The 27,166-nt window shown below is 38.8% G+C and overlaps 1 protein-coding gene across 19 annotated transcripts; it reads right to left on the reverse strand.

Annotated features, from left to right (window-relative positions):
• Nucleotides 1–1,051: 1,051 nt before the first annotated feature.
• Nucleotides 1,052–26,352, reverse strand: BCLAF1 (BCL2 associated transcription factor 1). 19 transcript variants are annotated; one of them, XM_039568176.1, is made up of 15 exons: nt 25,437–25,626; nt 20,492–20,630; nt 19,374–19,447; nt 18,271–18,363; nt 17,282–17,399; nt 15,349–16,254; nt 13,246–13,917; nt 12,964–13,133; nt 10,188–10,293; nt 9,203–9,287; nt 8,340–8,515; nt 7,018–7,198; nt 3,340–3,486; nt 1,564–1,773; nt 1,052–1,421 (listed from the first exon to the last, which is right to left on the reverse strand). In XM_039568176.1, the coding sequence occupies exons 5-15, from the start codon at nt 17,383–17,385 to the stop codon at nt 1,416–1,418; spliced, it is 2,763 nt and encodes a 920-aa protein (XP_039424110.1). In that variant the 5' UTR covers nt 17,386–17,399; nt 18,271–18,363; nt 19,374–19,447; nt 20,492–20,630; nt 25,437–25,626; the 3' UTR covers nt 1,052–1,415. The 19 variants fall into 19 exon arrangements, with proteins under 19 accessions (XP_039424110.1, XP_039424106.1, XP_039424111.1 ...); XM_039568172.1 differs by having other exon boundaries at nt 17,282–17,405; XM_039568177.1 differs by lacking the exons at nt 20,492–20,630; nt 25,437–25,626 and adding an exon at nt 26,205–26,352 and having other exon boundaries at nt 17,282–17,405.
• Nucleotides 26,353–27,166: the final 814 nt, after the last annotated feature.

A 27,166-nucleotide genomic window follows, 5' to 3' on the forward strand; every position in this document is an offset into this window, starting at 1 on the left:
ATATTAACTGCTCCCTCCTAACAGTAAAGCAACTAAGAGGGCATACATTATATAGGAATTTAATACAAACACTCTATCAAAGCTTTTCCTTTTCTTTTTTTTCTACTTTTAAAGATATTATGCCATTCCAAGGGGTGACTAAGAACAACTACACTTTTAACTCCATATAACACTAAGATTTAGTTTATCTACAGCATTTCGAGAAAGAAAAAGAAAGTGATCTTGTATTAGAATGTCCTTGTTCTGGTAATTCAAGTACATTACTGTCATGCTTAACATTCTAGAGGTTAAGTGTGTACCTACTACTAAAACTAAGCTTGTGGGTTTGTTATTTTTGTTTAAAAAAAGAACAGAGAAAAAAAAAGACTAACATCTGCACTTTGGCTACAAAAATTCTTGCAGCACAACTATTAGAAATCAGTGTAGAAGAAAATAAGATTAAGCTTCATTTCTCACACTTCTGGTATGTATGAACTACCTTTACCAATTCAGGTTTTAACATACCTTGCTTTATTTTTCCAGGGATTTTTGTGGTGTTTTGTTTAATTTCTCTCCTCCCACCTTCCACTGCCCTGCCCTCTCATTTTAACTTAAATGCTGTACATGTGTTTGACTCACTCTTGCCAGATTATATACCCAGATAGGCAAGCCCACATAGAGAAAACTAAAGAGAATTCTAACTAACTGTAAAAGAAATTGCTAAAAAAGAAGCTAGATTGATACTGCCACCAATTTAACTTAAGTGTTCTGCTGATGACTAAGCTATCAAAGAATATACTTGAAATTCACTGTAGTCTTCATACGCATACGTATTTCTTAGGCTACTAATGAAGAGTGACGATTTCACTGCTTAAATAACATTCTTGCTGCACTCTTGCGGAGTGGAATAAGAATCCAGGTTTATCACTATGTAAACCTGATTCTTGTGAACTAACATACAATCAGCATTTTGCACAACTGGTTATACTGTGACTGGATAACTACCCTTAATTACAATTCTTATATAAAGGCAACAGAGAAGTAGTGATCAGTAAAAAATGCTGCTCCAAGATTTCAGGTGCGCAGAGCTGTAAGTTTACTTCAGAATAAAACACAGACATAGGGGAGAATCAAAACTTTTAGAGTTGTACTTGACCATATATTTGGACAAAGCAGAATTACACTGCATATAACAAACAGTAAAATTTCTTAAAAGTTGTTACAAATATTTTACTTTCTACCTGTACGATCATTAACATAGTTTACTATATCATGATTTTTTCTAAAGGCTTAAAACAAAAACAATCTCTCTAAACTACTTTCCAACAGTAAAATTTAAGTAAAATGCTTACATTCATTTGACAACAAAAAAACATATTAAAAATGTTGTGTGGGTGGTGCAAGAGCTGCTCTTTCAGCTACAACTTTCTTCCAGGTTATTCCTGTGGAAAGAAAGAAAACAGTCTTGTTGTAAACTGTTAATAACCCAACTCCGGAATCTGCTAAAGTGATCCCGACATGCATCCAATTACTTGGCATACTGCAAGATGAACTGTCTAATCCGCAATTCACTGAATGATTTACCTTTTCCTCTTTGCGTCTGTCCTTTTCTTCATTATTCTCAATTGTTTCTTCTTCATCTTCCACAATCCCATCCCCTTGGTATTTGTCATGTGTCCACTTCGGACTGCTACCTGACTTTTTGAAGTTAAAACGCCCTCTGCCACGCTGGAAAGTACCACGGCCTCTTCCTCTTTTGGCCCAATAATCCACACCATCATCTCTGTCATCATGCTACAATAACACCAGACAAAGAGTAAGGTTAGACACCTCTTAAATGTACTCCTTAATGTTAGTACTCTATAGCAAATGTATAAAATAATGTAACTGTTTAAAAGTTCTCTTCAGATCGTAATTATGAGGTATATTCTTAAAAGGCATGATGCTGTAACTAAAACCACAACAATAAAGTTGTTTTAAGAGCCCTTATTTGCTGTGGATCTACTCAAATGTTAGTAACAAGTCACTTGTCTGTAACTTACACTCTGTCAGAATTAAAAATTACTAGTTTTGAGGGGAAAAATCGTTACTTTAAAAGAAGAAGCTCTAGGGAGTTCTTTATACTTCATAAGAAGAGGTAACTGCAGGCAGTTTTCAGAAAACCTGCCTCACTTGCACAACGTAGGGCAAATTAAGTTTAAACTGTTTAAATCTAACATTAACAAACAATAGTTCAGTTTCTCTGGTTAATAAGCCTAAAGTTTGCTGTCTTGCTACCAAATAGAGCCTTACATAGTTCAGTAAGTTCTGACAATCATTTCACACACTGCATGAAATCTACAGACCATTTTTTAATATAAAAAAAGTTTATATTTAGAATGGTGAGGTACTTTTGCTTCAACATACTTTTTTTTTCACTTGTGATTTGGAAAGAAGTCTGAACTATTAAACACATATCACACCCATATAATGCAGTTTAATTACACAGAAGTAGTTGAAGGGTGACTTATTTAAAATATTTTTAGAAATTCAAGTTTAATAGCTACAGTTGATTGTTCTAGTATAATGAATAGATTATCACATCTGTTTACAGATCAGAAAGTTTAGATATGTGTAGAAAGACAGAGAACTCCTTAGACAAATGGCCGAATTGGGACTGCATCATTTCTTAGTTACCTGTTAACATATCTGTAACAAGCTATAATGATATAGGAGAAGGTCCCATCTTCACTACTTATCATTTTCCAATGATGAAACAACATCCTTCAAAGTTTGCATTGTTACGGAAATAACTGGAGCAGAGGCCACACATTCATTGTGCTACACTACTTAGAATGGTTACATCAACGGTCCTCCTTTCATAATCCAGATGGGAAAAAGGCATCAAAACTGTGGTGATTTTCTTATGACTATCACGCTGCTCAGCTAAGAGCAGAAAACTGCTCATAACAGAGTCTGCCCATGTACATCCCCACAAGTACTGTCAGCTTTTTCTGATCTTCCACTTTTGCAGACTTCCAGACCAAACTAAGACAAGATCTCAAATGTCATACAGACGTAAATCCAGGAAAACACAGCACAAGTCTTTTTGGTTTCAAGTTTGGTTTTAACAAATTTTGTCTGAGCCTGCCTTATTCCCCACTCCCTGATGAAAGTTTTGGAGATAAATTCCATGTTAGGCCTCAGTTACTGCCAGCCTGCTGCAGAAAGATGAAAGATAAGTAGAACCAACCACTACAGCCACCCTGATACTCTCACAGTTACTGCAGTCCCTTATCCATACATGCATGCTACTTCTACGCTTGTAGAAAGTTTGAAAAAACAAAAGCATGCATAAAACATCGAGTTCTCCACACCCACCAAGAAGTATTTCTTGCTTTTTGGGGTATATTCAGGATCCCATTCCTCTTCCTTCGGTCTCTTCTGAAAAGTAGTATTTGAGTTGCTGGGACCAGTATTTGTTCCAGCAAAGACTCCTCTGGCTCTTCCTCTGCCCCTAATTCGAAACTGATTAACCAAGATGTCATTTAATCCATTTATATAACACCACAAAGTAGAGTTCAAGTTCTCTATTACTGAAAATACTCTTTCTGTGCTTAATTACAGTATCTGCAAGTGGAAAACCATTTTTAAATTCACACTCTACCTTAAGTAATATATTCAAGCATTCATTTTGAAATAATGATCCTATTAAACTTAATTGAAACACATTTGAGTTCTTGGCATAAGTTCACCCACAACCAGTGAAAAGAAATTTGACTGCTAGTAAACCAATGTGTTGGAGCAAAAGGTCACAAGAAGCTTCTGAAGCTGTTCACAGACAAAAAAACAAGGGGAAAACTAGACTGAAACAGGGACAAAACTGTCAGGAGGAAAAGAAAGGTCATTTATGGAGTCAAGTGTATCAGTTATGAAAAGGTGATTCTAGAATACATACTAACAGTGCAATTTTCAAGGGAGTATATCCACTGTGTGTTACTCAAACATTTTTATCTAAGATTCAAAAAGTGTATCCTTAGGCCAAATTACATTTCAAATTAGTAAATTCTTTATTCAGAAAAAAATCATTGGTATGTACTGTGCAGAGTAGCAATGCCTGAAGTGAAAAAGAGTGTCTTAAAAATTCTTTATAATGAATTACTGGGGTTTTAAAATGTTAGGCTAGAAAGTCACACAGCAAAAAACCACCCTTAACTCAGAATACACTAAGTAGTAATGCATACAGTTATCTCAGCATGTGAATACTTAGCTTGTAGAAAACATTAAATGAGTTTATTCTTCATCCAAGGGGAGAAGAAAGGTTAGTTTGGGAAGATAAGACTGCTAAAAACTGCAGTTACTACAGAGCACAATTTCCACAAATAACCTACTTAAAAACACAGAACTGCATCTTCGGAGTAATAGTACAAAAACATGACTGGAAACTAATTTGTTAAAAATACGCATGTTTCATAAACATAGACCAAAAAATGTATGTAATTAACTAACTCAAAAGATAAGTATTATGCATACTTAGTTCCACAAAGCTCCGAAACTTCTGATGCAGAATTTATGCTGAACAGATTTAAAATTACTCTGAAATCAAACAGACTGAAAAACAATCTGTAGAAGACTCCTAAGACCGATCCAATACTCTTGGAGAGTCATTTGGAAAGCAATAGACTAACTGTATAAGGGAGGAAATACGACACACTTTTTTTATTTCCAACAGCTTTACAAAATTAGGGAACAACAAACAGTAACCTGGGGGAGGGGGCAGACAGAATTATGACAGGATTTAAAAAGAGGAAAAAAAAAGGTATCAGTGTTTCCTGGTATTCGGTCCTGTGATCAGATTCCCTGTAAGAAAAACATCTACACTTTTCCTCACCATTTTATTAATGTTTCTCCCTACCAAATCATCTTTCAGGTAAAGAACTACAGGACATAAAATCTACTATGGTGTTATCTTCATGGGCTTGCTCATTACAAAGACTACCACAAAAAAAACCCCAAGAGTATATTTTCTCTATAAAACTCACTTTAAATAGAGCTGCTACACAGAATTCTTTCAGATATGGATACTAATGACATTGCCATTGAAAACTTCTACTTATTTCTGTGTTCATATTTCAAAACTACTCATGATGCTTATGTATGAGAAGCCTAGAATCCAACAGAATTGCGTATCAGCTGGAGTTAGTGAAAAAAACATTGCTGATTTAACATTAGCTTGCTGGATAGGGGAGATGCTACATTCTCCAAGGCTTCCTGTTAGGAGAAGGATTCACAACCAAAGCATTTTATTTACTCCAAAAGCAAAGCAGTATTCACTGGAATGCAGCCACTACTAGCCTGTATTTACAAACACATTCCTACGCTACCTGGTCTGTAGTTTTGATACCATCCAAGATGTATCACTAAGTGGAGATCTGAGTCAGCAGGGCTGGCCTATTTAGATTGACCTGCTCAGACACTTTGTCCCAAAAGCCTGTGTGTGACCATGAACGTTGTTAGGGAACATTAACCTGCTATCACTGCGTAGACAGAACTGGCAGTCACTAGCAATTAAATGAGTAGAAGTCTTTTAACTTTCCAGTTCTCATCTACCTCAAGTGCATGTGAAGTAGCATCTCTTTCACAATAGATACAATCCGGTTTTATAAAGCAGGAAGGCTTCAACCAATTAGGACTTTTCTCCCACTAAATCTCTTTGAGCAGATGGAGTTTTGAGCTCCCTTTTGTTTAACTTCTGTTTTGTTTGTGCCATTATTTTATACGGCTAGAAATTGTGCTGATAGTCATATTTGATGCCTACACCATCCAGGGATTTATATACTTATGCCACATAGTTCCATAGCATAACTATATAAAAAAATAAGAAGAAAGGAGGAAATGATGCACGTTTAGTATTAGAAATTTACAACTTTGAATTTTCCTCTAGGTAGCTACGGTTTTTTACATGGAAGATTCAAGCCTCAGGTGTTGGCACATGCCACATGCATTTCAGACACCCTTTTATGTAGTTCAAAATGTATTTTATGCATGACTAAACGTTTGTACCAAACAACGCATTTTACCATTATTTGATCTGAATTACAGGCTACATTAAGGAATTAATACTGAAGTATGAAATTACTCCTACTTATCATGTAAAACTGTTTTTCCCAGCCTACACAGAACTTGCACTATTTTGTGTGTTTAGCTGTAGTTTGGAGGTCTGTTTTGCTGTGGTCTTAGGGTGTGGGTGTGTGGTGTCTATTTGTGGGTTGTTTTTTTTCTTTTGGTTTGGGTTGTATGGTGTTTTTAAGGGCTCCTTATCTTTTTCAAGGCCTTCTTGATTGATTCCTAGTTTTTCTTAATGCTTCTACATTTCCCAATTATATATCAGTAACTACATTAACATGGAATCTGAAAGTTTAAGATCTTTCTGAAGACTATAGTGGTCAATATGCCACTTTCCAAATCACAATGCTTAAATACATTCCAGAGGTGAATCAATGAGCTTTCATGCCCAGTGGCTAGTCCAAAGCAAAGAAACAGAAAAATAACAAGTATACCATCTCCTCAATACAGCTGTTTCAAGTTTGACACTGATTTTTAATTATGTGCCATTCTCTATTTAACAAGTTGCAGGCATTACACAAAAAGGAGGGCAAAACCAAACCCAAAGTGAGAAGGAAAAACAAGCTGCTGGGAGCTAAGAGGTAACAGGACCCAAGATTTAAAATTTATAGAACACTAAATTTTCAGATCCTGTTAGGAAACAGCATTATTAGAGAAGAGCAAGGAATAATCAAGAAATGCTTTTCTCCAGCCTTATGCTAGGATCTCTAATGTCAGGCTAATGCATATTTACACATCATTTAACTGCTACTGGGGAGGGGTCAGGAAAAAAAAAAAAAGACTCAATATTTCAGGTTTGGTACCTCACATAAAGAACTCAAGAATAAGTCTAGCCTAACATGAAACACTGCAACACTCCCTCGTTTTCTCTGTTACACTACTGCCATTGGTGATATGTTCATAATTTGGGGGAAGAACAGGAGAAAAACTTACAAAGGTGCCTCTTGGCCTGTTGACTCCTGCAAAACCAGAGTATTCCTTCTGTTCATGGTGGGTTTTGAACTCTTCATCTCTTTCTTTCTTGCAATCCTTTTCTTCTCGAGAACTGGATGAGGAAGAAGATGGGGAGGAAGATGGGGAGGACCGAGCACGGTCTTGGTCTCTTTTTTGTTTACTGAAAAATAAAAAAAACCACTATGTGCTATTTTAAACATACTAGATAGTCTGTAACATGCTATACTAAACCGAGTCTCTAGATTTTATGAAAAACTAACCCCCTTCTGGTTATAAAGTCACACATTACATATTTGAGATATTAAGGCGAAGTATATTTCCACTTTCCAGCCTCCTCTGACACATTTAAGTGCACTTAATGCTTATTATTGCTGGCAGTTGGAAAGCAGCAGTCTGCAAACTGTAAAATACAGCTTTTCTAGATTTTGATGTCATGAAGAGATTCTGTTACTTTTAAGATCTGCCTTTCTTCTGAGGCAGAAAAACAGAATTTAAAGGGAAAAAACCCTCAAGGTAAACTTTTACAGTAACTTGACACAGTTCAGTTTGCACACTGTTGAGAGGTATGGTATGGGCTTCCCTACACAGCCGGCTGTAGGGAAATTAGCCAGTGGAAGAAAATGTGGATACCAGAGTCAAAGTAAATGGGAAACAGGAAGCATAAGTAAAAATTCACTTTATATACAATACAAAGCAGGGAAAAAACTCCTACAGCGAAACTTTTAGTAACCCCATAGTGGTATTAACTTGACCCAATTTACAAGATTTTAACATTCTATTCAAAGAAAGGTCATACCTGAAGTAATTCTTACCACTTCTACACAGTATCCACTGAGATATGCTAACTTTTTTTTTCTTAAAACAGCCCACTGGCTTTAGAGAAAAATTTAAAAATTCCCCTTCTCACCCATGTTAAAACCTAAGTATCAGTAAAATTCTCATACTCTGGGTGTTATGAGTTGAAAAAGTGCGGAATCAAGCATAACGAACCAAAGTTCTTACACAAACTGTTTATAGAAATGTACTGCATTGAAGTCCAACCTCCTGATGTAGCCTGGATAATAGGACAGATTAATTTGTCATTTTTTTTTTCAGTGTTAGCTTGCTATTCCAAAGTTTTTGTCCTCATCCACCATAAGCCGTGTAAAAGACAGATAATACATATTTGCTGTAAAACAAATAATTTTAATTGTTTAAAATTAAATGTTCCATTATACATTGAAAATTGAAAGCAATTAAGCTTACAATTACAAAAGACTAATTAGAAGCTAAAATCCTCTATAGGGACTTCAAATATTTACCTGTCGTCTTTGTAAGATTTGTAATCCTTGTAATCTTTTGGAGTTTTCTCCTGCTTTCTTGACCCACTGGATTCCCTGGAACCCTTTGAGTCTCCTCGCTCTTTACTTCGTTCTTTTCTACGTCGGTCAATGTCATGCCGAAGATCAGCAGAATCACACCTTAATTTTTTATCTCCCTGTAAACAAATATATATTTTGGAACGAAATATTGAAATAAAACATCAAGACAATCTCAGTGAAAAGGCAAGTTGTGCATCAATTGAAATAAAAAGATAGAATTTACCTATTTTTCAACAAACTTCAGCACACAAATTGACATTACCCTTTACATGCAATGGCTACATCTAAAAAAAAGAACAGCTGAGAATTTCATTTCAAACAAGCATTCCCACCAAGCCAATTGGTGTCTAGTTTTTGACAATACAGACCACAATACATGGTTTGGGGAGATAATTAAGTATTCATTTCTTCTGGTGAATTGTTTTCAAACAGAGCACAAGCACCTTTGCAGTTCAACCACACCACTCACTGACCATCTTGGTACTTCCCTCTGCCCCAAACCTACTCTTTGTCCTTGGGCAGCTTAGTGGTCAAGAAACATGCAAGAAGAAAGGAAGCATGGGAGAAGACTTGACTTTACATACCATGTTGTTAATATGACAAAATCATGCTACATAAATCAGCTTCTTAGTAACAAGTTTTACTCAAAGGAAAAAAAATTCTAAATGCAAGTACTCCAGGTGTAATAAACACAAATTATTTTTATATTTTATATAGAAAACACAAAGATGAAGTTGAGATTTAAAGGGGGACTAAGTTTAATAAGTTTAGAAGCACAGACAGGACATTTACTTAGAACCTACTTTTTGACTTTCTTCTTTAAAGACTCTCTCTTCACCTGCTAAACGGGTATGCTTCCTCAGGGTACTTGGAGAGATGTCAATCCTCCTAAATGTAAAATAAAAGCAGTGTCTTGCCATACATGTACATGACTTTTAACAGCCTCAGACATTTCATTTCAACAGAAAACTGACAAACAAGGCATTTTTACAGCAGAATAAACTTTTTGCATTACTAAACCTCACCACCAGAATATAGAAGCAGACTAAAAATTAAAAATCATTGTTCTGTTCTGTGTGAACTATGCTAAAAACACAAATACAGAAAATAGGCAGACTGATGTTTCACATTTTAAGTAAAGCTTGAAAGACAGAAAAAATGTTTAATGCTTCCTTTCAAAAGGATCAGTTATATGTAGCCAGCTGAAAGCCCACCCCCTCCAAGAAACCATCAGCACCTAAGATAGTTTGCTGTAAAGTCAAAAGTTCTTAACAAGAAAACTTGTAAAGTTGGATACTGTAGCCTCACATGCAACACAAATATAGTCCACTGCATCATAAAACTAGAGCACATGATCAAACACTACATCTGCATGCCTACCTTCTTACCTTTTAGATTCTCAGATTTTTCAAAAAACTGCTGTAAATTAACACACACAAAAACTAAAGTAGTATGAGATGGAACATTTCACACTGAAGAAGAAAGATGCATGTACAGGGCTTCTTTTCATCTTCAAGACATATGCCCCTCAATATTTGAGCACTGCATGTGAGAAAAGTAAATATATCCCAAATGAGATACAGAGGTAGAGAAGACATCTGTCACAAAACCACAGATGAAGCCAGACCTGACTCAGATGAGTACTCTTTTACAGAAGGGTTTTTTTTGTATTTTGTAATTATACAAATTACCTCATACAGATTAGAAAAGGTATTTTGGGTTCTCAAAAGAAATATCAGAAGACATTATCTGAAACACAAAGCATCTGCATATGCAGTTAGCATATACCTATGTATTTCTGGGCTCTTTTGTCGGGTGCAGTGTTCTTCAGTTGCTTTTTGATACGCAGTGAACCTCTCATTTAGGGTCATTCCAGCTGACTTGAAGTATTGCTCTGTTGGTTACAATAGGAAAAACACTGTTTCATTAGTTTAATTCAACTGACACATATTTTACTCCTGACAGAAAGGCAAGTAGCAGGCAAAACCCACAGTATTTTCAGTAAATTTATCAGGACAAGCAAATGTGGCGTTTTCCCTATTTTTACACACTCTGTAACCCAAACAAAATAGCAGCGCACAGCATCACTGCAAGTCTACTATGCCATGACTGTATCACATCTAATTCAAGCATCATTTACTGATTGGACTTGCTCATTTTCAATGACATTTTCCTCTAATAATAGAGAAAGAGCAATTTCTTAAACAGTTATTTTATACTTTGCCCACAAGAGAAAGTGAAATTACTTTTGAGTCATGAATACTTGCAGCAAGTACATTTTACCATTCATCTCATCTATAACTTAAAATAAGAATTAGTGAAAACATTTAAGTAATGTACACTGCAATAACTACATGAATGACCTAGCAAGTCTGTTCTTAAAGGAATACAATTTCTTAATTGGAAGTTGTGATGATAAACAATACAATTAACACACCTATGCATAAATAAATTCATTTAAGCATCTGGCATCTTGGCAAACTTGACAACTTCTCTGACAAATTTTCTCCTTCCTTCAGAGACAGTTAAATCAGCCACAGCAAAACTCAGTTTTTAAACCAGCTCAACAAATGTGTTTAAATGTAATATAGAAATACATAAAGTCATGAGCTATGAAATGTTACATATGAAGCAAGCTATCTGCTTAACAGGTCAACATACATCTGTATCAACTTACCGCCCGGCATCCAGCATTTGTCTCATAACCAACCATTAAAACTTGAAACGGCCACTACAAGGGTAGTGCCTCAATCATAATTCCATCAAACACAGGAATTTGAGCTAGCAATTCTGTTTTTATGCCATTTTTGCCAGGAAGACAGAAGGTTCAACTTTGCCTGTTTGGCATCTGTATCTTTCAACAGCTATTTTACTTTTGTAACATGGATTTTGCCATTTCAAAACACATTCCAGGACCTAGTTACAATGAAAAAGAAAACATCACTGGGCATTTTCAGCTCTACATTAATAAAGAGCTGTTCAGACTGGTCGCATCACACCAATAATGAACATAACTTCAGTTTGTCAAAAAAGTTACAAAAATTCTGATCACAGACCACAGTAAATCTGAAACTTAGAGATGTTCTGCTTTCAAAAACAACCGTAACTGTACATATTCTAGTAACTTGACCAGACAGGCTGTTAAATTTATCAGATATTCAACATACAAAAATTTACAGAAAAAGTCTATTCTGTGATCAACATGTGAGAGTTCCAGAAGTATTATCTTCACCTACAGCTACGTACGTACCATATAAGCAAAAATTTACAGAAGCTCTCACTGGATTGAGTCTTACATTTCTTTATATATCAATAAATAGATACATTCACAACAAATCATTATACACTAAACAGGTATCCCAATAATTCTTTTTATCTAATACATCATCATAGTCCATTATTGCTATTACTTTATAAGTAATTCAGTAAGAAGGAAATAATTTCCCTTAGTAATCTGAATTATGTCAACAAAACGAGATTTTTAACTGAATGTCAGCACATATTTCTAGCACGCAAATCTCAGCATTTTTAGAAGTTAACACATTGTAAAAACAATGCTTACAGACAGATTCATTGAATCTGGTACCTAATTAAGTATTTCCATATTTCTCCTTTACTAAGATGATACGGCAAAATTACTGTCACCAGCTTTATATTATCTCAGTTACATTTAACACAACAGCAAGAAAACAGTCCACTGAAATAAAGCAAATGCTATAGAAAAAAAGGCATTTAAAGAACACTCCAGACATCCCCAGGGGGTTTTAGGAACTATCTATTTTCCCATCAAAAAACTTTGAGAGGATTTATGACTTAAGTGAAATACATCTACTTTGATGGTCTAGGTTTGGATTTCAGTGGTTTTGGGGGAGGACTTTTGTTGTGCTTGGTTTGTTAAGGGTATTTCTTGGTGTTTATATAAAACAGCTACTGTTGTTATACCAGAGAATAATTAGTATGTAACTCATTTAATGGAGGTTTATTTAGCCACTGCCAAATTTCTGTAAGTGAAATTCCTGAAAATATTGTCATATAGGAATAAAACATATTATCACCATGAACTTTACTACCATTTAATATACAATTTTTCTTAAATTTTACTGAGGAAAAAAAACCCCTTCTATTAAGAATCTGGAAATGACCTCTAGGGTGCTCCAAAAGGAATGCCATTGTATTTACAGTCAAAAGAGATCTGTCAACCCACACTGCAACATTTAATATAAAATTTTATGTTAGAGTCATTAAAAAAAATAAGAAAAATTGACTGGTGTAGTATGTTTAAACTACACTGCAGAAATTCAAACTTTCTATGCTACCTAGGCTCAAAATTTTATCCAGAAACATAGAATACCTGCTATTATACTCTATACCGCTCATGGGTTTTTTGTCCTAGTTCCTGTGCCTATTATTTTTCTAATTATTTTCATGCATACCTCAACAGGAAGAAAGTCTGGGTAAATCAACATTCAAAGAGGCCTGAAATCTCCCTTACTAGAAACAGCAAATAGGCTTAAATAAACTTGTCAGACTTATACGTAGCCAGTACAATAAATTAAATACATACCTTTGACATGGTGAACCAAGGACACAATGTGCTGAATAAATGACTCTGATGTGCTTTTGCTGGCCTGTGGCAACTTAATGTGGTCAAAGATGGATCGGAACTCTTGCTCCTTCTTGACGGAATGGACAAGTGTGCTAGCAAGCAGCCTGTCTTTAGTCAAGGAAGCAGGTCTAAAATGCATCAACAACAAAAGAGACACACAAAAAGAAAGCACTAGTTTAAATAAATACAAGCAACACTGCAGGCAGTTGGAGAACCACACTGTAAAGCGGAATAATTTACCTATTGGAATCATCAAGAGGTACTGGTGCCATTTTGAGTTTAACTTCAGGACGATGGGAGTCACTGGCTATCATTTTGATCCTAAGTGGGCTCTCCTCTCTGAAGGTGGATTTTTCTCTCGCATCCAGATTCTTGTGTAGAGGAGGACTGTAATCAAAGAGTTCTTTGAGCTTTTCAGACTTTACCTGCTCAGGTGACTGAGTTTCTTTCTTCATCATTAGTCTCTCAGAACTCTTGTCTTCTTCCTTGTGCTTATCTTTTGTTGCACTAGGCCTTTCCACTACATAGCCAGTCTCTTTAAGCTTATAACTTTTCTCATCTCTAAATCCATCGCTCTCTCTATTGCCCTTGATTGACATTTTAGATTTGTATTTGGTTCCTTCCTCCTCAGCATTCCGGTGAGATGCAGTAGGAAAATTTTTACCCTGATCTGCCAGGACAGACTTTCTGAACTGTCTGTAATCCTCTGTCTCCTCTGTGTCCTCCCCTTCAGAGTCATTAAACTTTTCCTTCCCAGTCTCTTTATCAACGAAAAAATCTAAAGTTTCCTGTTCCTCCCATTCCCTTTCTCCCTCTGTCCTCCCTTTTTCTGATCCTCTCTCCTTCTGGGCCTCCTTCTCCCTGGTATTACCCCTATCAAGCAGGTATACTCTAGACTCTTCATCTGTGTACCTGTGGATAGCAAAGAAGAGACTGGTAACTCTGGATTGCATTCATTCCAGTTCACTTGCATTCCTCTTTCGTGTCAATCCCACACCAAGAAGAAGATGAAAATACATTCCTCCAAGCAATTAATTTCAGCATGCAATGCTTGGCACACCATTAACACTGTATCCACTGTCATTTATGCACTAATGGAGGCATGTGAAGAATATAATGCCTATCTGTAGAATGACTAGAAATTTACTTGCTTGTTTTCTTAATCAGTACCCAGTTTCACATTCTCTTACACTAGCAATTTTTTCCATCAAATTCACATAAAGTTTGAAAATTCAGACCACAATTCATTTTTGCACTTCTTTTACTGGAAGAGTTGAAGTAGTACCATAAAAAAAGTGAATTATTTTCAAGATCCTGCACATTACTAAGGTAATTCCACAATCTGGCACAGGCTTAGTGCATTCACTATATTGTGTACAAGCAGGGAACCCTTAGAAGGCAGCTCTCCTAAACACAGAAACACACCAATTATTATTTCAGCCACTGCCTGATCTGTATGCTATGTTCACACAGGTTCTAATACATTCACCAACACATCTAATCCAAGAGAACTTGTATTTTTGATCTCCTAAGCAGTAATTCTTTTACATAATAAATCACTGACTAGACAAATTGATTTAAAAGCCTACAGTCAAGCGTATATAGCATAGTCACAACTCTTCTCACTAATCTGTTTTTAAAGAAATACACTGGAGCACCAGTCACATTAGAAAGGAACAGCCTAATGCCAGTAAGATTTTTACAACTTTCAAAAATTACTATGTCAAACTTTTTAAAGAACAAATTGAAGAATTTTACATTCCCTGGAAAACATACACTGAACTTCCTTCTCACCAACAGCATTATATTCCAAGAATACCAAGACCTACCCTCTTTGATAAGTAATGCAATTCAAGACATCAGTTGTCATACTGCACCACACAATTAGCAACTGATGCTGTTTATGTCAACATAAAGAAATTATTGCACAAGATCGGCATTTTTAGACTTCCAGAATATCAGCATTTGAAACTACATGAAGCATTAAAATTTTGAAATACCTGAACAGAGTTCACTATCAAGCCAGCAAGTCTATATGCACTATTTCAATTAAGATTTTTCTTAACAGTAAAAAATTGAGTACAAGAAAATAAACCATAAAGGAAAAGCAGAAACCAATTCTTCCTCAAGGATACATGTCCCTATCTCTAACAGCCAACAGTCAAGACCTTGAAGCACCTTAGCAGGAAAAGGTATATGTATTTTTCAAGTTCAATTCCAACCAGACTAGTATTACTACAGTTCCATAATGCATTTTCCAAGGTACAGTGATGATCTTGACAAAACTCTTGAACAGATTAGAATTTTTAAGAGGCAACAGTAGGCTTATAAGTTGGTCCTTACCTTTTCATAAACTTTCCACCTTTTGCAGTTTCCTGTTCACTGCCCTCAGGATAAAACGACCGCACTCGAGCCTCCTCACGGGGGGCACTCTGTGATGGGATTGTCTTTGCAGGGCTTCTCCTCGAAGGGATATGATGCAATGGGCTATTCTGAGAAGGACTATAGCGGCTAGAACCATTTCCAAGAGAACCAGAGCCAGATCTCTCAGGACTATGCTGAATGGAATGGGAATGCTGAGGTGTATCCTTTGCTGAGTGGGCTGTGCTAAGCAGAGGGGCATCAGAGCAAGATGAACTCTGACTAGGTGGGGTGGCAATAGAAGGACTATGGGGTGACCTTGGACTGTTATCATACGCTGAAAGGCCAGGCCAAATGTCGCCAGAAGCTGCTGATGATTTGTTAAAATCGTCAAGAGACTCTGATGGGTCATGTTCAAATGTATCTTTCTGTTCATCTTGTGATTTATTTTTCAAGGGACTGTCTTGCAAAGGAGCCCCTTCAGTTTTCTTTGCCTGCTTTTCCAGAGACGCACGTCTTTTGGAAGAGACAGGTGATTTGCTGTATGGGGATGAAGAACGTGATGAAGAGGACCTCGGGGACCTGGAAGATCTGTAAGATCGACGAGACCTGCTCCGGGACCTCTGGGAAGACACAGACCTTCGTTTTGGACTTCTGGAACGTGAGCGGCCACGCCTAGGGCTTCTGGAGTGTCTTCGGTTCCAGACAGGCCTATAACCTCCACGATGGTATCTACCACCTCCTCCTTGATAATACCCTCTACCTCTTCCTCTGTAACCATAAGGACGTCTCATTCCTCTATTATTTCTGTAATCTCTGCGATAATCTCTAGAATAAACACGATCTCTGCTCCGAGATCGGGAATACGTCCTTGACCGAGACCTAGAACTAAAATTAAAAAGCAAGCATTAACATTTGACAACTGAAAAATTTGGAGAAAAAGAAAAAGAAAAAGAAAAAGAAAAAGAAAAAGAAAAAGAAAAAGAAAAAAAGAAAAAGAAAAAAGAAAAAGAAAAAAAAAAAGAAAAAGAAAAAGAAAAAGAAAGAAAAAGAAAAAGAAAAAAAGAAAAAGAAAAAGAAAAAGAAAAAGAAAAAGAAAAAGAAAAAGAAAAAGAAGTTCCATAACATGAAATGCTACATTTCTCAGATGCAGTCAGAATGGTAAAGCATGCAGACTCCTGGTCTTAAAGTAACTTCTACAATCTCTATTTATTATTTCTGTAACATATTAGTTATAACAAACACGTCTATACTGCTAAGGACTATGAAACTTAGCATCCGGTGATTAAGACACTATTAGTCTCAGTGGCCTCCCCTGCCATTTTAGTAAAGATTATCACCACTCTGGAGCATGGCGTTCAGTTTCTCACCACCACCACAGTTCACAGCCTGGAACAAGGACTGACATGACCCCCAGTTTAATATGCCAGCCTGTGGACAGCAGCAGCTGAGGCAGTAAACATTCAACTGACCCACTTATTTTATTGGAGATGGTGATGTCCACTAGTAAGATGAGGAAAATGCTGGAGGCAACTGAGAAGGCAAGATACAGCAAAGCTTATCTACTGAAGCCTTAAGTTACTTCAGATATGAAAAGGTTAATGAGAACTACAGAACAAATTACAGGGAAAGACACTGGATGAAAAAAACATAATGAAAAGGGGAAGGGAAGAAACAAAAGGGCCAGAAATCATGAAGAACCATTAGCATTCTGACGTTTTCTTGAGATATAGGAAAAGGGAAAAAAAATTTAAATAAAGTGACAGAAATTACACTCAAAGTGGTTTACCTACTACCTAAAATGAAATAAGATCCCAGGCTCACTTCTGCCATAGCATCATGCAAGTGAAAAACATTTTCCAGACAAAAACTAACATACCAAATCACTTTTTCATGCAGTAAGACGTCAACTTACCTGTATCTCTTTTTTCTTGAATGTGATCTGGATCTTGACCTAGAGCTGGACTGAGATCTGGACTTTGATCTTGAAGAATGTGATCTAGAATTAGATCGACCCATTTTTGCCAGTAGATCTATTCCTTCCCAAAAGGAAAAGCAATGAGAGGAGGGGGAAAAAATGGAAGCAACTATTTAGAGTCCATGTAAATGAATTAATGAACAAAATTTGCATATACTAAAATGACACTATTAGAAAGTAGAATAGCATTTGCTAAACAAAAAGAGCTTTGGAGACAATATAAGTACATTTATTAGTAAATTAAAAGCTCAACCACATTTTAAAGAATTTAACATTGCTGCAGTGTACACAATTTCTCTGAAAAGATGAAGTGTAAAAGGTTTTTTCCAGATTCAAATGCACATGGATCCTGTAGGAGAGGAAGCAGCAGAAAATGAACCATTTCTGCAAATCAAGGGAAGAATAATGTAACTCTGGACATCTTAATATAGTGTAACAAAATTCTAGCTATTGTGTAGTTTGTAGTTCCCTTGCATTTCCAATGCACTGTTCCTTCTCCGGGAGGACTTTACAGTCCTCTATAATGCACCTTTTACATGAGCAAAGAAAAGCCCTGAAGTATTTGGCCCAGCAGTTGTTAGTTTGACCCACAGGTACTACTTCTCTTAACCACATGTACTAAAGCTACTCACTCTGATCCGAATTTTCATTGCTCAAGATGCCCATCCTGCATCTTTTTAGATTAACTTTGCTTTTGCGTCTACATGTAAAATGCATGGCCAACTTAAAGATTTTAACAATTAGTTAAACAATATGGCTTGCAACAAGATTCAACATGCTTCAGCACAAATTAAACTAAAAAAACTACAACTGATTATAAATCAATGAGAACTAAAAGAAAGTAATTAATAATAAACTATCATTTCTTCTTATGTACAGTTATAATAGATATTTAGCATTAGTGCTAACCATAAAAAAATACACACCTTTTCCTTTTCTTTTCGGATCAGTGGCTAAAAATCCCCAATTTAATTAATAAAAACTTTGACCCATTACCATTTTCTTTTGAAATTGCCCAGCTTTAAAAAAAAAAAAAAAAAAAAAAAGTGTCACATTAGACAACCTGAATACAAACTATGAACAAGCAACTACACATTTTCAGGCCTTCGAATGCTCAATAATCATTGTTTAATAATAATTAAAACAGAAATGGAAAAAAACAAACATTTACCTTTTGTATTGCAAACAGGCTTTAAGGCCTAAAATTACTATATCAAAAATATAAGCTCAACACAACAAGCACTTCCTGTCACAAGGTACCTTATATAATATTTCTCGTTACCTGGGTGGTATTTCAATTATGTAAAGACAAAAACAACATTAGAGTTTAATTTAAAGCTAACAAAATTACAGAGAATTTAGACACATCTAAGAGAACCTGAAAGAGAAAAGCAGACCAACTTTTCCCCATCAACTGGTTCCTCCTGCCCCATATGACTTTCTCCACAAGAGTTTGCATGGCCTCAGAGATGTAACCTCATCTGAAGCTAACCCAGAAAAAAATGAACCTAAACTAGCCTTCCATGTAACCCAGAAAAAACTATTTACCTTGGCAAAGAAGAATTATGTTGAACGCTCTTTTTTACTGGCTCTTTCCACTAAAAAGCAAATTTGCAGAACCTATACTTAAAAGGTATTTTCTAATTCATTGAGTTCAATTAAACTAACAGAAAATGGTTTGTAATCTCTTAGGATCAATACTTATAGGCAACATAAATTTAGACCTGTAAAACTGTTTAAGACATACCCATTTTCCAAGAGTGACAGAAAACAAAACCCGGTGGGGCTTTTTTCTGTTACAAGTAATTATCAAACCAAACATCAGATGTACAATGTCTATAATAGAATACAATCTCAGTTTTAAATTATTTGCATTCTACGTATGACAAGTACAGTTGATCTTTACAAGACAGTTTTATATACTGCAGCTTCTTATTGCAAGCATGAATTTTAGGAAAGCAAAAGAAGATTGAATTTTCAATAGCTGAGTTCAATCAGAACATTCAAAGAAGAATTAAGCTAAACTTACCTCCAACTGTTAGTTGGTGTCAATGAAGCAGTTATTTCAAAACTCTCTATTTGTGCTTTCAGCAATACTGATCCCTATAGAACAAAAAGTGAGACTGTCAAAGACATGAACATTTGCTAAAAGGCAGCACCCTTTTGCTTAAATGGGTTCGAACATTAATCTGTTTATCATGAAAAGACAACACGTAAGAAATAGCAAATTTACTCTTGGACTCCATGATGGTGCACACTAAGACTGGAGCAGCTCAAGAGCCAGCCACTGCCAAGTGGCAAATCCTACTCCCCTTCCACACATGACCACTCCTCATCAGCCCTGGTAACAGGGCTGTGTAACACATTATCCTCACCTTCACAACAGCCCTGACAGCCTTCAGGTCCTCCAGTGACCAGCTCTTGATACCTAGAAACCACTTTCATATAACGAGGTTATCAAAGTGGTTTAATGAAGGGCCAAACTGAGCTGGATTATGGAACAAATAACAGCATGCAGCCAGAAAGAGAGAGGCAAAAAGGACAGTGGCAAACTGTTAGACCAGTCTGAGCTCTAGCACACAGCTTTGCACTTCACTAGAGCCATCTTATTGGGAAAAAAAAATTGGGATGAGAACTTAGGCCAACAGTGAAAGCTTTATCTTAAGGTTTCTCTTGCAATAGTTACAGAAGCCTTACTCTATTATAACTTCTTGTTTAAAATGCATACATATATGATTTCACCTAAAGAGCCAACATCTTCAAAAACCAGCTCTTTTACAGTTATGCAGAAAGGAAGCATAACTGTAATAAAAAAAACCAGTCTCAAATGTTTGAATTTTTCACTGGCCCCAGTTTTTAATTACCTCCAAGCCTTAAGACAATGTACATTTGTAGTCTAACTCAACACTAAGCACCTTTTTCAATTCCACTCAAGCAACAAAACAGGAATTTTATCCCAGTTCACTACAGACATGCTGGATCTCCAGAAATTCTGCAGCTCAACAATTCAATTAATTAAATCCAAAGGCGTAAGACACTGACTGCTCCTAAAGGACACTTTCACACTTGTCCATAGGTGTTCTCTTCATCTAAAAGAGGAAATGTAGCATTTGTGTTCATAAACACTGCTTTCAAAAGTCCACTTACCATTCACTAGTAGTGACCAAGATATTTCCAATTTCTACAAAATATATGCTTTATTAAGATTAAGTTTTTACTTCTCATCATCAGCAAGCATGAGTCTCCGAAGGAGCACAGTAGTGTATCGGACCATTTCAGATTTTGTCTAGACAAAAGGCGAGATGGTATTAGCCAGTAAAGGGTAACGAAGGCATTCAAAAGTCTAGTACAGAAAAAGCAATACAAACTTCAAGTTCAGGCCAAGATTTTAAATGAATACTTAATAATCTATATTTCTGACTTAAACTTGTGTTAGCTGAAATCAAAAATCCTAATTTAGACAAGTCTTTAGACCCTGGGGATATAGAACAAGATAGTTACTTCACTTTTAAAAACTCTAAGCAGAAGACAAGATCTTAAATTACCATAACTCAAACACTGGTAGTCAGTTCTGCAGTCTCAGAAATCCTTTCTAGCAATCAGCAAAGGTGAAAAATAGGCACACTTCTTTGTTTTTAAACGAGACACTGGCTGTACCACATCCAACCCTGGCAGCTAAAACACATCTGCTACCCTTTTCCCATTTAATTCTTTTTAAGAAGAGTATGGATATAATGATTTTTTTAAAAAAAGTACTTTGAATAGAAAGCCGTAACTACCGAATAAAAACCATTTAACTATTTGCAGCTTTTGCCTCCATTTAATTGTAACAGGTAAAACAAACCCTGACACACAAGACCCACTTATCCAAACAACACTCAAGTACTTAGGAACAAGTGAAAAGATCACATAGCTAGGATTTTTTTGGTCTGTGTAAATATTCTTACAACATACAAGAATTTACAATTTTATTAACCTTCATCAAATCTCACTTAGGAAAGAACTGTGGTAGTAACAGGAATACGTAGGAAAACAGCCGTCTGTAACAGTAACCTCCTGCATGCTGCACACTTCCACAGAAAAAGTACACGTTCCTCAGAGCATCACACCTACAACATCCTGGTTCACAGCAGCAAATGAAATCACTCACAGCCTCTTCCTGCTCATGGCCAGTCTGGAGTGGCTACACCAGGTCAAGTAAGGGCACAAGGAGTAAAGAGCAATGAAAAAGAGCTCTACGCACCGTTTGTCGCTGTCTCAGAGGACGACCACACTGGGCCAAGGGTGGGCATCAACAATGTGACACAAGGTGTCATCAACAGCACCCAGCATTTTTAAGAAAGGACCACGACTGCTAGGAGCATGGTCTGTGCCTGAAATGCCAAGGCTCTAATCCACACACTTCTTTTCCACTCAAGCTTCTTTTTCCCTTGCTTTCCACCCTAAATACTTGAAAGGAAATGCCTGGCTCTCAACTATTTCACTGCCATGTTAAAAAATCTGGATTTCACAAATGAAGCTGCTGCAGCTCCACAGAATAAGGTGGCTCTGCTAGTTTAAAGAAACAGTCCCATCTCTCCTATCCTGTGTTTCCTCACATTCCTGATGATCTCCCTTATGCCAGTCTATGTATTTCTGCACCCACATACTGGATCGCTTTCAATAAATTTTTTTTATATGGTTCATTACACAGCCCACAAACACTTGGGACAACACAGGGAAACTGAAATAGCAGCCAGGCAGGACTGCTTCTTTTGGCAGCACCACAAACTCAAAGCTTCCCTGAAACCAGCTTGGCATAGCCTTCAGAAGCAACAAACTTGGTGGTATTTAAGCTTTTTAACAGTACTTGCAATCAGCTTTAAAAAAAAAAAAAAACAAACAAAACACCAAACAACCAGAAACCAAACAAAAAAACCCAAACAAAACCCCACCAAAATAAACACACAAAGTCAAAATAACTAAAACCAAACACACCCAAACAACCAAGACTTAATACAGAAACCACGACTGTTTCTGGAAATTGGCTAGTCCACCACCTGTCAATTACTGAATCACATTCAGAAAAGTTTCTTAACCAAAAATACAACAGGATCTTTGTCTTCAATCAATCTTGGCCAGCAAGTGTGACCATCAAGCAAAAACAAGATACACAACAGAATCAGGCTTATCCCACCACATGCAACACAGTAAGGAGGAAGTGACACAGTTAGCATTTGCTAGGTTTAATAAAAAAAATGAAAAGGACAAGGAAAATGGTATCTAGCTCCTTTTATATATTACTTTTAGGAGTCTTCACTACACTGCTGATGTTGGAGTTTTATCAAGAGTACACAGACTGTACATACAACACATCTCTTAAGCCATTTTACACGTTATATATCACATGTAAGTTTAAGACATTTTAGGACATTTATACCCACTTACACTAGCAAAATACTGCTTCCTCTTAGCTCCATTATTTTAGCTACCCTTCATTTACAGCTATTTAGTAGTTTGTATTTCTCTTGCTTAAACATTACTTGAGAGCTGTCAGGTAGATTTAAATCAAAATCTTGTTTAAGTAATTCACAAGCTGTTGCCAAAATGTGTTCTCATTCAGAGATTCAAGCTTCAAAAGATGCGACGATTATACAACCATGACAACACAAAAGGGGATAGGACAGTCTGCAAAGAATTCCACAGAATTTGTAATAGTTTCTCATAATACACCCACTGAAATAAAGAAAGTCAGTCTTAATGAGACAGAACTGTAAGCCATCTATTCAATGCTTGCACATCTGCTGTGCTTTCTTACCCACTCTCTACCTCCCCCCTCCTCTTTTTTTTTTTAATGTCCACAACTGTAGCAGTGGCACATCACACCTAAGAATAGAATGCATTTCTTAGTCACTTAAATCCATCCTAATTGGATCACCAATGATTTGGATTCCTACAAATACTAAGATTCCACGGCAAATTTGCCCAAACTATCTTGTTATGTACCAGTAAGAGGTGGGAAGCATTATTTCCCCCATTTCGTATGCTGGAAATATAATGGAAACAGTAAAACATACAAAGGCACTTTCCCCCCCAATTCATTAATTTCTATATAGAAAATAACACAAAATATCTGTAAATTAAGTCAAAAACCAGCATCCTAGTAACAGCAAAATCACCTCTGCAAAACCATCATATGATTGTTAGCTGTCTTTTATGTAATACTATTGGCAAACAAAACCATGTTTCTCCCCTAACTGAAAAACAAAGAAACCGAAGTGTCTAAGAAATGTGTGCATACGCAAAAAGGAATTAGCTGCTTTTGGACACATACTGTTTTGGACCGCCTTTGTTATTTCTGTGCGTGTGTTTTACACGCTGTGTTTTCATACGCCCTTACACCGTGGTTTCCACAATCTCTGCGATGAACTACACGAATTGCTGCTGCAGAAAAGGCAATCTTCCCGCCCTCATTTGTTCCAAGACTGACACTCTCAGAGGTGCTTGGTGGGCTGCAGCAGTGATCCATAAGAAAACTGCTCCGGACAAAAGCTGCCTTTTCAGGCACATCACCTCCCAGATCCCATTTACCACAAAGCTGCACAATGCCAGTGCCAGCACAACGAACAAGCCAGCAACGCACTTTTTCAGAATACCTTTGGGAGAAACTCTCACACAAACAGAGCACTTTCTTCAGTAGCTTCCTTCACCTACCTCCACCACCTATAAACAAACCCCAAATGTTCTCTGGCATTCCACAAACCCTACAGCATTATCTCTCCTTGACAACCAGCCTGAATATAAACCATCCAAATATCTGCACCCTAGCTCCAAACAGCTCCCTGCTGATTTTTTCTAGATTCCTGCGATTGCATCAAGTTTTCTGCCTCCTCAATGCAAACAGGCCCCTCTCCATGGTACGTGCTCCTACCTCCTGCCCCCAGGATTCTGTCAGCCACAGCCTTCACCTGAGAAGTTGCTCCCCACGGTTGAGCCTACTAAAGCCTTGCTCAAGAGAGAGGCACTCGCGCTCCAAGCACCGATGTATCTAACGCACCAAACCTCGTCTGGCCATTCAGCACGGCCTGCCACTCAGCATCCAAAGCGACCAGTGGGAGGACGAAATTCCTACTCTCCCTGCCACAGGCTGCATGCTTGGAGCACACCTCAGTGCCAGAGCCTCTACCCCGTTCTCATTTGCCCCACTTTTGTCCAAAACAACGTGATTATCAAAGAGGAGGGCGAGGAGGAGGGAGGAGAAAGACAACAGCTAGACAGCATTTTCCTGCAACTCCACGCTGTTTAACCAATCCCTCCCACACCAAGAACAACTATTCTAAGTGGTATTTTTATACATTTGCATTGCTTAAGCAGTGACTACTTGCAGCGTCAGGTGCACCTTTGTTCTGCATGCCCTCACGTCTTTCTGTAGTAAAATTTAACTGCTCCTTTGAGGACAAAACTTTGATCTCCGAGATAAAAAAGTGATAAGCTGTACTGACTTCGTAAAGGATCAACGTGACACACAAAACAAGAATCTGATTTTCATAGAATTAAAGACGAAAAGTAGGGGGTTTACAAAGCAAAGGAGAAATAACGGGAACGATCCTGCAATGGTTGCATAGTACAGTATGATCAACACTGGGAACACAATAGACCCTTTCAGCAAAGGGCATAAAACCCACTGCGGCCCCTCACGGGGTTTTGTGGGCATCTGCAATCCGGGCAGGAAAGGCGCAGGGAGGCGTGGGGTACTTCAGGCACAAGCGCCTGAACCACAGCCATACTCGAAGGGAAGTTCCTCCAACGACCGTAAAGGCTGATCCAATACCGGGAAGCATCCTTTCTCTCCGGCACCGTCTCCCTCTTCAGTGTCACACCCACAGGGATAACGGGGAAATTTAACATTCCCGTAACCAGCGTCGTACAGCCACATCCCCTGGGGCCTTCCTGCCTCCCTCAGGCCGCACACCCGGGGCGGAGGCCCAACAGGGCCGGCGGGCCGCCCATTCCCCACACCCCCCCACACCCTTATCCCGCCAGGTTTCCGGGAGCCGCAGAACAGCTACAAGGCAACTCCGCTGCCGCCTCCCACTGCCCCTTCCCCTTCTACCTTCGCTTCCCGGGGCGCCGACCAGGCGCAGGGAGGAACGACACCGGCTCGGTCCGGCTCCCACGGGAAGCGGTGCCCACCTCAGGGCGGTGACGGCGACCGCCCGTTCCCGTCCCGTTCCCGTCGGCTGGCGCGGGATAATCGGGATAATGGCTGCGGACCGCCGAGGTCACGCGGCGGGGGAAGGCGGGACGGCACGGCGCGCGAGCACCGCGCGGTCGGGGGGCGGGGCGGGGCCGGACTGCTCCCCCCTCAGACTCCCCCCGCCATCTTCCCCCCAACCCGGGGCCACCGCCCCGCCAAACCTCCACGCAGCCCCTTCACCTCCGCCCTTCCCTCACCTGGCAGGCGGAACTCCCGGCGGCCCCGCTCTCTTAGGGCAACCGGGCGGCCATTTTCCGTCTCACCGAAGGAAGAGACGAGAAGCCCGCGGGGAAAAGCAAAAACCACCGGGGGGAGGGGGGGCGGGAGAGGCGGGGGGCTGCTGCCTCCGAAGCGTCACTTCCGTTGTGGGCGGGGAAGCGCCAGCCCCGCGCTCAACGCCTGAGCGCCATCTTGGTTTCGGGTAGCCGTCCGCAAGCAAGATGGCGTGTGCCGGCCGCCCGCCCCCGCTGAGCTGTGTGAGCCCCACGCCCGGGAGCTTCACGTCTCGCCCGCCGTGGCCCCGGCTCCCCCCCGCACCACCGCGGCTAAAAGCTGCCGCCTTGTATCCTCTCGTTCCCCGAAGAGATGCGAGGCGCAGGGCCCCTCCGGCCGTTGCCTGGTTACCTGTGGGGCGGGGTGCGCATCCATGCACAGGAGTCGCTTGGAAGGAGCTGTGTGCGTAGCGCGGCGCAGCCCAGGCAGCGGCTCGGCATCCAGCGGCATTGGCAGCCGGTGCTCCGCGCACCGGCAGGGAGATGGCGGTGCCGCGGCGCTTTACTGCAGCACCTTTTGCAGCAGGCGGGCGGCCGTCGCTTGGTTGCGGTACAGCAGCGCCACGTTCGGGGAAAGCGCGCCCGAGAGGTCTCTGTACCACCAAAAAGGTGCAGCCGAGGGCTGCGAGTGAGCAGCCACTGACTGATGCACGAAGCGGTGTGTCTAGGCTAGCCAAGTCCTAAAATTCACAAAATCACAGAGTATTCTGAGTTGGAAGGGAGCCATATCGAGTCCAACTCTTAGCCGTGCACAGGACAGCCCCAAGAGTCACACCATTTACTTGAGAGCATCGATGAGCAGTTCACTCTTCTTGAATCTTACACAGCTGATTTATTTTTTAAAAGGCTATTGCCTGTTATTTTTTGAGGCAGGAAACAAAAAACAACCCACTACAAAAAAATTAGGAAGGGATACATATGCCATTTTGACATGGGTTTTTTGAATTCTGGGGACAATGACTGGGAGGCAGCCCAAAGCAACTGATGGAAGGAAAAAGGCATGGAAGATGAGAAGCAGACATAATCCCCAAATGCTAGTTTACTGTTTCATGTGTAAGGAAAGTGATGTACTGGTTAGATCTATTTATTTTGGCTATTAAGTTTTTTGAAGTGTAGCATTCTATGGAGGCAGCAACCAACGAGTAGTTGGTGCTGAAATAAAAACAGTGTGGTTAACTGATGAACAGTCTGGCCTAGAGAGAAACAAATCCCTCTCTCCTTTTAAGGTTTTCATTTCTGTAGGGATAGGGGTAACAGATGTGTATCTCAAGTGCAGCACGCATGCTACAGCTTTTGCTGTAACCAACAATAAGG

The sequence above is a fragment of the Corvus cornix genome, chromosome 3, assembly GCF_000738735.6.
Source record: "Corvus cornix cornix isolate S_Up_H32 chromosome 3, ASM73873v5, whole genome shotgun sequence".
Taxonomy (NCBI): Eukaryota; Metazoa; Chordata; class Aves; order Passeriformes; family Corvidae; genus Corvus; species Corvus cornix.

Excerpts from the sequence above, each read along its gene's own strand:
- BCLAF1 (XM_039568181.1), bottom strand. The coding sequence starts at position 17,385 with ATGGGTCGATCTAATTCTAGATCACATTCTTCAAGATCAAAGTCCAGA. Across the intron at positions 3,487-7,017 it reads ACAGGCCAAGAGGCACCTTT|TTTCGAATTAGGGGCAGAGG; the intron begins GTAAGTTTTTCT and ends TTGGTTAATCAG. Across the intron at positions 1,774-3,339 it reads AAAGCAAGAAATACTTCTTG|CATGATGACAGAGATGATGG; the intron begins GTGGGTGTGGAG and ends GTGTTATTGTAG.